Source organism: Mus caroli, unplaced genomic scaffold (genome assembly GCF_978045245.1).
Source record: "Mus caroli unplaced genomic scaffold, Mus_caroli_1 scaffold_7, whole genome shotgun sequence".
Lineage (NCBI taxonomy): Eukaryota > Metazoa > Chordata > Mammalia > Rodentia > Muridae > Mus > Mus caroli.
The window spans coordinates 111,279,515-111,293,863 of NW_028227262.1; the positions used below are offsets into that span (position 1 = coordinate 111,279,515).

The window sequence follows — 14,349 nt, forward strand, 5'->3', positions numbered from 1 at the left end:
TGACTGAAGTGTCTGTACACTGCAGACTTTGGACTTAATCAAGAGGGTGTCCTCAGGAGAGCCAGCACACAGGGAGAGGCACACTTGGCTCTTCCTCTCCCTTTTCCTCCCATCTCCAGTTGTTTTTTTTTTTAAATCTATGTAGTCTTGGCCATCCTGGGACTCTTTTTTGTGTCTTGTCCCCTTTGCCCACTAAGCTAGCTGGGGTCTCACCTCCAGTCTTGTTTGATCTCAAAGTCTTGTTAGTCTTAAAGGAAAAACCAGCAAAGAAAATGAAGAGGAGGAGGAAGAGGTTGTCCATTTCAGTCTCTCACTTTCCTTGATTGCAGCAGTGTCTTTGTGCTGAAAAGTTTTACTGGTTGGTTTGTTTTTTTAAATATTTGAATAAAAGTCTTTCTTACAGGTGGGGTTAGTGAAAATGTTTTAATTCCTTGTCCTAAACAGAAGTTTATAGTATCTGATAGAAAAGACTCATATTTAATATTTATAAAATCCCCTTTACTTGGTCCCTCATCCATCCCCAGGAGGAGGGAGTTGAGGATTCTAGATCCTTCAAGGGACTTCCTCTGACCCCCAAACGGGACACTGCTGCTTCTAAAGCTGATGCCCTCTGGGAGCTGGGATTGTTTCTTTGATTTCTATGTCTTCAGAGTCACTACTGTAAGGACCACACCGAAAATAGTAAACACATTGATCTTACTTGATTTGATAAGAATGGGGCTCTGGAAACCTGCCAGACTGAAAATAAGGCCAAGTGGATTAAAAGACAAGACAGAAGCAAGAGTCAACAAGCAGCCAGATGAGGCCGGGGCTTGGCTGTTTTACAGACCAACGGTCCAGTGAGTCAGAGAGAGCGGCTGTGCGTACTACACCAGAGGGATTCTCATTCGGGTTTCTGAAGAATTTGAAAGACTTTATTTCTTATGAATTTGTTTTTAAAATTTAAATTACATTTATTCAGAGGGGGGGAGGGAGGGAGAAGGGAGGAAGGCAGAGAAAGAGTGTTGTGGAGGTCAGAGGGCAACTTGCTAGAGTAAACTCTCCCAGCATGTGGGGAAGTTCTGGGGGTTCAAATTAGTGTCCTGTGTTTTAGCAACTGGTGCCTTTACCTGCTGAATTATCTTCCTGGCTAATAATCCCTTTGCCCCAGTCTCACAAGTGCTGATATTACCGGCATGCGGTCACCACGCCAAGCTTTTAATATTATTTTAGTGTGTGTTTGTCTGAGTGGGTGGGGTCACTCGCACCTCCCTCTTGTGAAGTTCGAAAGCATCGCAGCGCACACTTCTCCTGCACCTTGCCTGCAGATATTCCCATCTGACCGGTGAGCGCTCCATTCATTTCATTTCGGAGTGCTGAAAGGAAAGCCCCTTTCTTTTTCTAATTTGGGTCTAGTGTTTACTGGCCTGCAAATTAGCTGAGAATACAGATGAGACAAACTAAACACAATCGTGCAAAAGAAGTTTTAAAGTCACAATTTAACAAGGGGAGGGGGCCAAAGAGCGTATAAGGTTTGTATGTGGTGAGTGTGTTTCACTACAGAGTCTGGAAGGACACTCGGAGCTTTTTTTTTTTTTTTATGCTAATGGTTTGGAGCAGCAGAATCTTCCGGAAAGCTCCCTGGGGGACACGGATGGCTCGTTAATTTCATCAGCCTTTGCTTTCCACAAAGGGAAATCTAGTTAATATTTCTGTCTCTACAGTAACTCTACGGTAAGGTAAGGCTTTACCTTAAAAATCATCTTCATGTGGGGTGGGGGGGGATCCGAAGACATTCTAAGCAGTTGGTTTGGGGCACCAAAATTGGAGATTTTAAGTTAGTAAGGCCAGAAAAGATCAAAGAGTGGGTCTTCAAATAGCTCTGGAGAAGGCTACCAAGGAGAGTAACAATCACCGCCCTCTAAGAGGGGTTCGGCACTGCGTAGAAAGTGCATAATCCTAGATCTGGTGCCGCGGGATCAGGCCCGGAAACAAACTCTCGAGAACCTCGGTCATCCGAGCTCCACCTGTTCCTTCAAGTTATTTCCCCAAGTGCGGAGTTCGGATAATATCCATGTCCTAAGGTGGTGGCGAGCATTGACGATACTCGGCGGAGCGTCCTGCTTACAGGAAGCGCTCACCAGGTCTGCTCTTTCCGGGGCTGGGTGGGGCTGATTTGAGGACGCCTCTAGTGGGCCCCCCAGGATGCGTCACTCGCCTCAGGCACATCAAACTCCACCCGAGCCTCACGAACGTCCTTACTTCCTCTCTTCCTGGTAGCAGCCTTGCAGTCCCGAGCTCGGGGGACCTCACGTCTAGCCTGGAACCGAGGGTGCCGCGCCGCGGCGGACCTGCCCGCGTAACGTCGCTCGCTTCCCATTCGCTCTCCTGCGCCGCTGACTTTAAATCTGACCCCAGGACCTGGTCGGCGAAGTCGGGCCTCACGACACCACCGCCGGAGTTGGAAAGCGAAACCGCTCTGCTCTGCGAGCGGCACCGCCCGCGTCCGCCCCTGGGGCCGCGCGTAAGTTTCGATTCTCCGCGAAGCCAAGTCCCGTGCAGCGGCCGGAGCAGCGGCAGCCATAGCGCGCCATGACGGATCCCGAGGTATTCTGTTTCATCACCAAGATCCTGTGCGCTCACGGGGGCCGCATGACCCTGGAGGAACTGCTGGGTGAGATCAGCCTCCCCGAGGCGCAACTCTACGAGCTGCTGAAGGCAGCGGGGCCCGATCGCTTTGTGCTATTGGAGACTGGAGACCAGGCCGGGATCACTCGGTCGGTGGTGGCTACTACTCGAGCCCGCGTCTGCCGTCGCAAGTACTGCCAGAGACCCTGCGACAGCCTGCACCTTTGCAAGCTTAATCTGCTCGGCCGGTGCCATTACGCACAGTCCCAGCGGTGAGTGCAGCGGGGATGGGGAAGGTTCTCTAATTGCCTAGTCCGGCGCCGCGGGGCAGCTTCCTAGGGGAGGCGGGAACCGGGTGGATATCACTCACTCGGTTGCAAACCCCTTCTCCCTCTATCCCTCCTAATCTCTAGACCAGTGGTTCTCTGCCTTCCTAATGCTGCGACCCTTTAATACAGTTCCTCAGGTTTGTGACCCCCAACCATAAAATTATTTTCGTTACTACTCCGTAACTGTAATTTTGCTACTGTTGTGAAATGTAATGCAAGTATCTGTGTTTTCCAATGGTCATATTCGATTCCTGTGAAGTTAGACCCCCAGGTTGAAAAATCTGTAGCCAAAGCGCTATTGGAGAGGCGGACAAAGCTGCCTCTCTACCCTTCTCTCCGCCCACCAGAATCCTAATTAAAGTACTTTTGGACCAACCAGAGTTTGTAGAAGTTACAGGCACACCTTTTCCTCCTTGCTACTCTGGTACCTCGAATGTTGCGATCGCCCCAGAATCCTAGTGGTGCTGCCCAGTCTCCTGTGTCTCGGGTGCACCAACTCCTGGATTGCTGTGACCCTTCACTCCTTGTCTCTCATCTAGCGACTGGCTGCGCCACCTGGCTCGGTAGATAACTAAAGGTATAGTGGCCTCTCAGCCTTCTTCCTAGTCTGCGTGGTGGCCTGTACAACGACACCCCCACCCCCTTTCTTGCAGCCGACCCACTGTCACAAATTGCATGAAATAATGTGGCTTAACTTCTCAGGCAGCTGCTTCTGGTCCTACTTGGTCTTCTTCTTCTTCTTCTTCTTCTTCTTCTTCTTCTTCTTCTTCTTCTTCTTCTTCTTCTTCTTCTTCTTCTCCTTCCTCCTCCTCTTCCCCTTCCCCTTCCCCTTCCCCTTCCCCTTCCCCTTCCCCTTCCCCTTCCCCTTCCCCTTCTTCTTCTTCTTCTTCTTCTTCTTCTTCTTCTTCTTCTTCTTCTTCTTCTTCTTCTTCTTCTTCTTCTTCTATATAAGCGTTTCCAAGGCTTGGATCAAGCCCTATTATTTTGCTGTCTTCCAAAATTCTCCAAGAGTAGGATCACTCGCTTGGGTTCACCTGTCATATCTACCGAGATGATTTCCAAACACTTAACCTGTGCAGGCCTGCTATGAATCCAGCGTCTTCATCCAGGGTCTGAGGAACCAGTGTCTTGCTCACATAGGCCAAATACCCTCCAAACAAGCTCTCCAACCGTATCCCCGGCTTCACGCCGCCAGTTTATATAATTTCTAATCCCTCTGCCCTTTCCTCTTCCAGGGCTCACATCTGAGTGTTGCAGAAGTAATGAATGGTTGGTTCTAGGCTATCGTGTTTCCAAGCTTTTGTCCTTGTGGTTGGTGGTAGTAGTACGAAAGACTGGACTGAGGACCTCCTGCGTCCTAGGCAAGTGCTCCGCTACTGGAGCCAGAGTTTCACTGACTTGCGCAGGCTGGCTTGAATTCCTGCAGTTAGCTCTTAGCTTGGTTCCTCCTGTCGCTCACTGGCAAGAGCTGAGATTACAGGTCTGTGCTGCCAGGCCCATGCAGCTTTCTGTGGAGAGTGTTTTCTATACTTCGTTGAGTCTTAAAAACTGTGAGTGTTGCTCTGTTTTGGAAACAGCGTGATCATCAAACGGTTTTTGAATCATCCATTTATTTACGAGAAAAACAAAAAACAAAAAACTACAGTCACTCACATCCAGGATACACCTTCGGGGATGTGTGTATCAAAACATACAAAGTAGGAGTGTTTTAAATGGATGGGGTAATGTTTTTTTTTTTTTTTTAAGTTGCTAATTGTTTGGAACAAGAACTCATTTAGTGTTAAATATTTGAAAGAATGCTTCCGTGTGCCCCTTCATTTAAATATTTAATGTTATGATGCAACGGCTTGAAATTCAAGCCTTTCTGAGTTACAGGAAGTTGGGCTTAGAAGAACCCTGCAACTGAAGAAATGGCGGGAGTAGAGTAGGAAGGAAGGGAAGTGGTTTGAGGCAGAAAAGGAAGGAACACTCTTAACACTACTGAGCGCAGCCGACAGGGCTATCAGCGCGCTGTGTGATTCTTCTTTTCTATTACGACCTGTTCTGAGAATTTCTTCAGTAAGTGCTGGCTTTTGGTTGTGAAAGTTTCAGTGTCTTTCTACAGTTCTCCGCGTATTAAAAAGTGGACAGGGGAGACTGCTGAGTCTCCGTGTACCCAACATTTTGGATTTTGGTTCAACAGTTTTCAAAATGTGGTCTGCCCTGTGTCATGTATTCTCCATCTCTGTCCCCAAACTCCAGTGTTTTATGCTAAAGTGATTATTTACTTCATATGTATTCAGTATCTCATAACAAATAAGTATTTATCACTATTCTCACTGTACAATGATCACCTCTCCCTCTCCCTCTCCGTGCCGTGTGTGTGTGTGTGTGTGTGTGTGTGTGTGTGTGTGTGTGTGTCTCACCCTCTTCCTCTCTTCAGTCTCTCTCCCCCCGCCCCTTCCTTGACGTAGGGTCTTGTAATCCAGGCTGGTTTAGAACTCTCATTAGGCCAGGAATGATCTTGAAATTTTGGTCTTCCTATCTCTACCCAAATGCTGGGATTACATGCTTGGCACAACCAACCATCCCAGGTTTATGGGGTGATACCGATGGAACCCAGGACCTCGTGCACACCAGGAAGCACTCTACTAGTGCAACTACATCCTCAACTCCCCTGCCCCCCATTATTTTACTCTCAATTAATTTAGTATTCGAATTCTCCCGATTGCCTCAGTAATCAAACTTGCATTTTCAGGATAAGACATATATAGACATAAACCATAATTACTTTGATATGTATCCAATATGCTTTTTAGAAATGTCATTTAAGTTTGTTACACACAACATGTGTAGAATTTTTAGCTTGAATTTTGTTATTGTGATGATTTTTCTCTGGTCTGAAACAACCATTTTAACAGCTTTGAAACCACACATTTCTGTATTTTCAAAGAACATATATGATAGAGGGATTATTTTGTCAGTTTAAGTTTAGATATATACGCCAGAGAATTATTTATTTATTTTTTGTCTCATTGGGTAGCTTTCAGTGGTCTGGAACTTGCTGTAGACAGGGCTGGCCTCAAACTGACAGATGCCCTTCCTTTATCTCCACAGTGTGAGAAATAAACAAATGTACGACTGTACCTGGCCAGAGTGGGTTTATTTTTTGATGTGTATGCGTATTTTGCCTGCACGGGCACCATCCCTCATGCTTGCTATCCTTGGAGGGTGGGAGAAAGTGTCAGACAGACCCCTTGCAACTGTAGCCATAAACAGCTGTGAGCCACTGTGGAGTGCTGGGAATTGAACCTGGGTCCTCAGGGGAAGCAGTGATCTCAACCGCTGGACCATCTCCTTGGAGTCTAGAAAAACATTTAAAAAAAAAAAGTTAAGTGTTATAGCATTTTCTCTTTAGTAACTCCTTTTTTTCTTAATTTATTTTTTATTTTTTTATTTTTTTATTTTTTTTGGTTTTTCAAGACAGGGTTTCTCTGTGTAGCCCTGGCTGTCCTGGCACTCACTTTGTAGACCTGGCTGGCCTCGAACTCAGAAATCTGCCTGCCTCTGCCTCCCAAGTGCTGGGATTAAAGGCGTGTGCCACCACGCCCGGCTCCTTTTTTTTTTTTTAAAGATTTATTTATTTATTTATTTATTTATTATATGTACGTACACTGTAGCTGTCTTCAAACACTTTCTTTTCTCTCTCCTGACCTGCTTGCTCCTGTCCAAAGATTTATTTATTTATTATATGTAAGTACACTGTAGCTGTCTTCAGACACTCCTGAAGAGGGCATTGGATCCCATTACAGATGGTTGTGAGCCGCCATGTGGTTGCTGGGATCTGAACTCAGGACCTTCGGAAGAGCAGTCAGTGCTCTTAACTGCTGAGCCATCTCCTCCAGCCCCACTTTAGCAACTCTTAACAGAATTTTGTCTACTAAAATTTGTCATGCATTAATAACTTTCTCTTGCCTCACTGGCTAATGGGATCAGTTAACCTGCTAATATCCACAATGATGTACTGTTTGCACGTTGTAGTGGAATTTGAGTTTTGTTTATAAATACTTTCCCTGTAGTGCTTCTATTTATAGATAGACATTCTCCTGCCTCGGCGTTCTTGTCTCTCCTTTTGTAATGAATGCTTCTGGCTATACATTTTAGTTGACAACACACTTTCCTGGGTGGGTGGGGTTCTTGTTTGGGCACTCAAGTCCTCAAGTCGAGACACTTGTTATTTACTTTGCTCACATGATATTTCCAAACCTGAAATTCAAGTCCTAGGAGTAAAGCAGACGCTAATTACACCTTAAGCCCAAGATAATGACAATCGAGTCTTCGCCACAGCTCCCGAGAATAAGCGCAAGTCCTTCCCCTTTAAAAGACATTTTAACATTATTGTTGTTGTTGTGTCTGTGTGTATAGGTGTACAATGTGTGTAGGGTTACATATGTTTATAGTGCACAGGGGAGGCGCACAGTTCTCCTTTTTTCTTTTGGTTTTGTGAGAAAGAGCCTTGCTAGGTAGTGCAAGCTTGCTTCAAACTCAAGAAAATCCCCCTGCTTCAGCCTCTTGGGGCTAGGATTATAGTCATACATCATCACACCAAGCCTTGTAAATGCTATCTTGGGGCTGGAAAGGTGGCTCAGCAGTTAAAAGCACTTTCTGCTCTTGATCTATTTCCAGCATCCACATGGCAGCTCAAAACCATTTGTAACTCCAGTTTTATGGGATCTGACACAGTCTTCTGGCCTCCACGGGCACCAGGAATCCATGGGGTTCAAATGCATACAAGTAGACAAACCACTTGTGGATAAAAATAAAAGTAAATAAGCCTACAACAAAAATCTCATCTTGATCAGATGAAACTGGCATAGGGGTCTTTAAGTTTTTGCTGAAGGCCACCATAGCTTGTAGAGGTAGCAGGAAGCCTTTGTTAACTCAATTCCGCTTGCAGGGATGCACAATTTCTGTTGGGTGCGTTGGAAGGTCATTGTGTTACTATGGTTTCTGTCAATGTGGGTGTTTTCTCTGGGCTATTTCCTGTTTTTATGGTACTGGGTGCTGACACTTAGGGTAGGTGTGGGGCCTATTGGAAGGCTTATGGGGGTGGGGAGGGCAGTGCTTGTCTTGCAAAAACCTGGTGCCTTGAGTTCATTTCCCAGAATCCACAGAAAGATGGAAGAAGAAAATCAAATTCACAAAATTTTCCTCTGGTTTTTACACACGCGCTTTGGCGTGTACTTTACACACTAATGCACACCAATAAGAAATAAGAAATTTGGGATATAGAGCCAGGTGGTGATGGTGCACATCTTTAATGCCCGCCCTTGGGAGGCAGAGGTAGGTGGACCTCTGAGTTTGGAATTAGCCTGGTCTACAGAGTGAGTTCCAGGACAGCCAGGGCTACACAGAGAAACCTTATCTTGGAAGAAAAAAAAAAAAGATAAAGAATGAAGGGGATATAGAGCGACAAAATGAAGAGCTCCGAGAGGCCACAGCATATTTGTTATATCCTTGAGCCCCATTCTTTTTTTTTTTTTTTTTTTTGGTTTTTTGAGACAGGGTTTCTCTGTGTAGCCTTGGCTGTCCTGGAACTCACTCTGTAGACCAGGCTGGCCTCGAACTCAGAAATCCTCCAGCCTCTGCCTCCCAAGTGCTGGGATTAAAGGCGTGCGCCACCACGCCCGGCGAGCCCCATTCTTTTGCCTGCTCTCAGAACTACAGACCCTTAGGTGGTATCAAGGTTAGGGTGTTTGTAAGCTCTGCATCAGTGGATTCAACCAACTGCTGACTGGAAAATATTCCGAGGGTGAAAGGCTTGGGTCCTTACTGCATCATTGTTCTCTAAACAATCCTGGAGGGCAAATATTTACATAGCATTTTCATGGTATTAGGTATTCTAAGTAATTTATTCGTGGTACTTGGAAGGGTGTGCCTTGGCTACCAGCAAACGCTGTGCCTTTTGCAGAAGGCATTTAATGTGGATTTCAGCTTTGGGGAGGTCCTGGGAATCGGCCTCTCGGGGTCTCCAGAGGATGACTCTTCTTCATTCCTTTGTTCTCCTTCATACAAAGTGGTGCTTCTCTTGCTCTGGTTTCGTGGGTCTTGGTTCTGGTCTCTTCCAAGTTGTACCCATATCCACTTTTTAAAAAGTACATGGTACCAAAGAATGATGCCCGTTTCAAACCTGCACCACCCCCTTCCCCAAGCCTGCACCTCCAATGCTTGGGTATCTTGAGCCCATAGTCTTAGAATCTGTATATGCATCCTGGGCCTTTCTACATGTGTGTGGAAGGGAATGCTTTATTCAGTCTGATGCATCCACTACCTCAGGTGCTCAGGTGTAGGGAGAGCCGAAGGAGAGAAGACACTGGGGGCCTGGAGCTGGGAACCAGGGCTACTACTACCTTCCACTCTGAGACCAAGCAGTTTGAGAATTCAAAGTTCTTAGCGGACTGTTCTGCTCATTAGGAGCCAGTATTTGTGACAACAGTAGGAAAGAACACAGCAGATTCTTACCTTGACTTAGAGCTGTTCTATGTACAGGCCTTTACACACGAACCTTCATGTTCAGCTTTGCTGCAGACCCCATAAATGTCGGAGGGGGGCCATTCTGATTTATCCAGGCATAAAGCTTGCTTTTGTATACACAGCTCATATGCTCATTAAAATTGAGACTTGAAAAAGAATTGTCACTAAATCAAGATCTTTCATGATTTTGATTCTGTTTCTTTGTGCGCACCCTTCCCTATAGAAATCATAAGAATGGAGTGTCCAAACTTAAAAGTTTTATGAGAGGACAGTGTGAAATTTCTAAAGAGTGTTTGTGGAGCTGGGCCTAATGGCGCATGCCTTTAATCCCAGCAAAGCTCTGAGCTTGAGGCCAGCCTGGTCTACATAGCAAGATCTCGGTCAGACAGGGCTATACTGTGAGATCCTGTCTAAAAGGGAAAAAAACAGAGCCGTTGGGCAATTTACCCTCCGCTTAAGATGAGTCCTTGCTTTGTGTCTTGGTCAATGTGGTCTCAGCAGCTCTTTGAAATTTGTGCTGCTGATGAAGGGAATGTAACACTGTACCCCACTGGCTTTTTGATTCATTTAACTTAGTTATTTACTCGTTTAATTAATTAACTTACTTATTTCGTTATGAATGGAGATTCTCGTAGCCTAGGCTGGCCGCCACTCTCGATGTAGCTTAGGATGGCTTTCTGATTCACTCAGAAGTACTTATTTTTGAACGCTGTTGGACTCGATGCATTTTTTTTTAAAGATTTATTTATTTATTTATTTATTATATGTAAGTACACTGTAGCTGTCTTCAGACACTCCAGAAGAGGGCACCAGATCTCGTTAAGGATGGTTGTGAGCCACCATGTGGTTGCTGGGATTTGAACTCTGGACCTTCGGAAGAGCAGTCGGGTGCTCTTACCCACTGAGCCATCTCACCAGCCCCCTCGATGCATTTTGTTAGCACTCTTTTTTGGTCCTTTTAGCATAGTATTCCTTTTGGTTGTTTGTTTTGGTTTTTCTGACATAGTGGTGTTCTTCGAAGCATTGGCTAGCCTCAGAGTCAGAGATCAGCTTGATTGACTCTGCCTACCCAGTGCTGGGATTAAAGACCCCTGAGCCTCTATGCCCAGCTCATGGGATTTGATTTTTTGTTTGCAATGGTCTTTGTTTTATGGCTTTTTAAATAGCTAGGCCTGTCTTCTTCTTCTTCTTCTTCTTCTTCTTCTTCTTCTTATTATTATTATTATTATTATTGTCATTATCATTATTAGTATTACTATTTTGCATCAGTAAGCACATTCATGGCCTCTGTCAAAAAATTCTGCTAAAGAATTGCCTCACGCTGGGCAGTGGTGGCCCACGCCTTTAATCCCAGCACTTGGGAGGCAGAGGCGGGAGGCAGAGGCAGGCGGTTCTCTGAGTTCGAGGTCAGCCTGGTCTACAGAGTGAGTTCCAGGACAGCCAGGCTACACAGAGAAACCCTGTCTAGAAAGAAAACAAAAAAAAACAAAACAAAACAAGGATTGCCTCACACTGATGTTTTTCTACCCTGTCTTCTGTCCGCCTCTGACCTCCTTCCTGCTTCTCTGTCTGACTTATCTCTTCTGGACCTTTCCTCTGGAGGCATCATCGTGAGGGGTGTGGCCTCTGGAAGCATCATCGTGAGGGGCGTGGCCTCTGGAGCCTGCTCCTTTCAGGCGCTGTTTTCAGAGTTTCAGTTGAGCAAGTGAGACTGAGTTTGGCTGTATTTATCCCGGAGCAGAGAAGGAAGGTCTCAGTAGACCACTGTCCCTGCGCCTTAAAGGCATGCTTGCTATTTCCTGCAACCTGGTGACCAGGTAGCTTACAAGCCAGAAGAATTATTTTGGAATCTGTTCTCTTTCAGATTTGTTTCATGTTTTTTAATTTTACTTCAGTCAAACTTGACATTCAGTGTTGATAATATTCTACAAAAATGAAGCCAGTATAAGTCCTATAAACAATGATTACAAATCTTTTTTTTTTTTTCCTTTTCTTTGTTTGCTTGTTTTTGTATTTTTTGTTTGTTTTTCTTTTTCGAGACAGGGCTTCTCTGTGTGTTAATAACAGTCCTGGCTATCCTGGAACTCAGTTTTTAAACCGGGCTGACCTCGTACTCACAGGGATCCACGGCCACCGCCACCACCACCACCACCACCAGGCTACCTTTTGCTTTAACATGACACAACCAGGAGACATTTAAGGAAACCTTTGGCATTCAAGGCAGCTGTCAACAGATATTTACTGAGGGCACACTTTCTGCACCGCACCTCTCAGGAAAATGGAATCCTCACGTAGTTCCCTTATTCGTTAACTTTTCTATTTTAATATTTATCTAGACTTTGAAAGTCATTTATGTTAGGAGGTGTGGATGGAGAGGAGAGACACGTGACAGGGCCGGCCGGGAACTGCTTGGCTTAGGCCTTCCCTATCTTGGCAATGGCCCCGCTCCCTCCTGCTCTCTACTCCCTCTGGTCCCTGTGCCTTTTCTTAGTCCTGATGAAGGCTTAGGGAAGGAAGTCCCCAGCTTTGCTGGGACGCTCTCTCTCTCTCTCTCTCTCTCTCTCTCTCTCTCTCTCTCTCTCTCTCGCGCGCGCGCGCGCGCGCGCGCGCGCGCACACACACACACACACACACAAACACACAATGTGTATATCTGCCTGCATATATATTGCACCACATGCATGCAAGTGCCCATGGAGTCCAGAAGGTATTGGATACCCCTGAACAGGAGTTACAGGTAGTTTTGAGCTGCTCGATGTGGATGCTAGGAACCAGATTGGGGTCCTCCGTGAGAGCAAGAAGTACTGTCACCTGCTGAGCTGCCTCTCCAGCCCAACTTTTAAAGATTTAGTTCGGCTCTGATTTAGGCATGGAGATTTTGTTTGAGGGTTCTGTTTGGTTTTGGAAGAGGAGTTTGAACGTGGTCCTCACACATTAGGCAAGTGGGCCACATCTCCAGGATGGACATGGCCTGGGGGAGGGGATTTTTTTCCAAGCCCCTACAAGAACCAGTTGGTACCAGTTTGTCTCACCCTGTCTCTCACCTCCCTCCACCCTCACCTTCAGTGGGCCTGGGGACTCGGGTGTCACCTCCCGAGTTCTGCTTCTACCTGAAACTTCAGGCCATGATGTGGCAGTGGGCCGAGCTCCCGTTGCACCGGGGGTGTTGTGGGTAATGCAGGTGTGGGCAAAGCTTTTAAACCCCATTCTTTTCCTCTCTGTACATTCTTGCTTGTGCTGATCTGTTCTTTTTTGGACTCTATCCTATTAAGTGGTGCAAATTTAGTGACCCATCCTTACCCTCTCATGACCTGGCAGTGTAACCTTGGACACATTTGTACAAAGAGAACTGGAGTCATGTGTTTTTAAAACAATACTTTACTAGGGTTGTTTTTGATTGCTAACATTTTATTCTCTAGACCAACATCTAGATAATAGCTTTCACACATCCTGGTCCCTTTTCTACCTAGCTTATATTATGACGCACTCCTTCCTGGTTTTGTGCAAATCAACTCTCTCTCTTATGGGGGAACATGAGAGTTAGGGGGAGAAGGAAAGAATATTTTGGTATAGTTAGCATCAAAGACAGAGGTTCTTAGGTTTTTGTTTACTCTGATCTACTGAGCAGCTGCCCTGTGTTTACTGACCAGTGGCAGCTGGGAGGGGAACACCCAGTTCAGGAGCCTCATCCAGAATTGAATGTGAAGAGCCCCACGACCTGAGTCTTGGCCTCAGAAAATGCATTGGAATGGCTCAGGGTCTCACAGCAGATGTGGCTGGAGTCAGGCATTTCTAAGCACTCCTCAGCTGATGCTGTGGCCTGCAGTAAGAACCACTTTCCAGGCTGGAATGTTTTAGGCCATGCTCCTCAGCTGGGGAGCTCATGGACTGCGTGGGTTAACGCAACCTTTTGTTCTGTGGGTAGAATGAGTAGGATGACTTAATGACTTACTGTTAGGCTTGAGGCCTGACACACACTCCTGCCTCTTTCTCGGCCATCTTTACTTCCTTTTCAAAGTTATCATTTCCTATGATGGGAGCTGTTTCCTTGCTGTGTTTCTGCAAATGTTTGCACTGTCTGGGCGATTCATGCAGGCTTGTATGCAGGCTCCTTTTTAGTCAGGATGGGAGCTGGGGGCACCTGAAGTTTTAATCAACCCTCTCTGAAGGAGCTATTTATTGTCTCCTGTTGGGGAGGGAACCAGGACTAGTTTTAGTGTCTGACCCTTCCTGCCCCCTACCTTCAGACAAAACTCTCTGAGAAATGGCTCGGGGCCAGCCGTCAGTAGTCTAAAATACCCTCTGGATCTAGATGATTCTTTTGCATGGTACAAACTGGAATCAGCTGGCAGGTCTGGGATGGGACCCAGAGCTTGCATCTCTGATGACTTCCATGTGGATTCTGGTCAGAGGAACACTTTGAGAGGCTCTGGAAGACTTTGACCCCAATTCTGGGCTTCAGCTAAGTGTTGGTAGGCTCTTAGGCTAGGGCAGAGAATGGTGAGAGGAAAGTGTGGAAGGAAGCTTCGGCCTTAGCTCTAGTTAGACCGGGGAGCTGCACCTGTCTCCTCCCAGCAAACCTCACAGTAGGTTTTTGCCTTACTTAAGACCCCGTCTGCTTTTATTCCACATCCAGTTTTGCAGTTAGTAGTTAGGAACAATGGCTTCTGACATCCCTACGTTTTTCATTTGTAAGTTTCTAATCTACATGTTTTCAGTTTTGCAGATTAGACAGGTTTCTCCCCCCACCCCCACCCCACCCTCGCCTCTCTCTTGTTTTTGAGGTTTGACTTAACCGATCTGGTCTTCCTCCTATCTACGTCACCAGTCACCGTTTACCTTTCAGTTATTGGCCCTCAGTTGCCCATATCAGGGTCATTGTAATTGCTAATCCGGGTTA

At 46.1% G+C, this 14,349-nt stretch overlaps 1 protein-coding gene across 1 annotated transcript in view; it reads left to right on the forward strand.

Moving 5' to 3' along the window:
• The first annotated feature begins 1,801 nt into the window (after nucleotides 1-1,801).
• Zc3hav1 (zinc finger CCCH-type containing, antiviral 1) overlaps nucleotides 1,802-14,349 on the forward strand; it is a 48,489-nt gene continuing 35,941 nt past the window's right edge. The window contains exon 1 of the mRNA XM_021164844.3: nucleotides 1,802-2,879. Within this exon, the coding sequence (XP_021020503.1) occupies nucleotides 2,572-2,879 (308 nt within the window). The 5' untranslated portion in view covers nucleotides 1,802-2,571. The remainder of the gene's footprint in view (nucleotides 2,880-14,349) is intronic.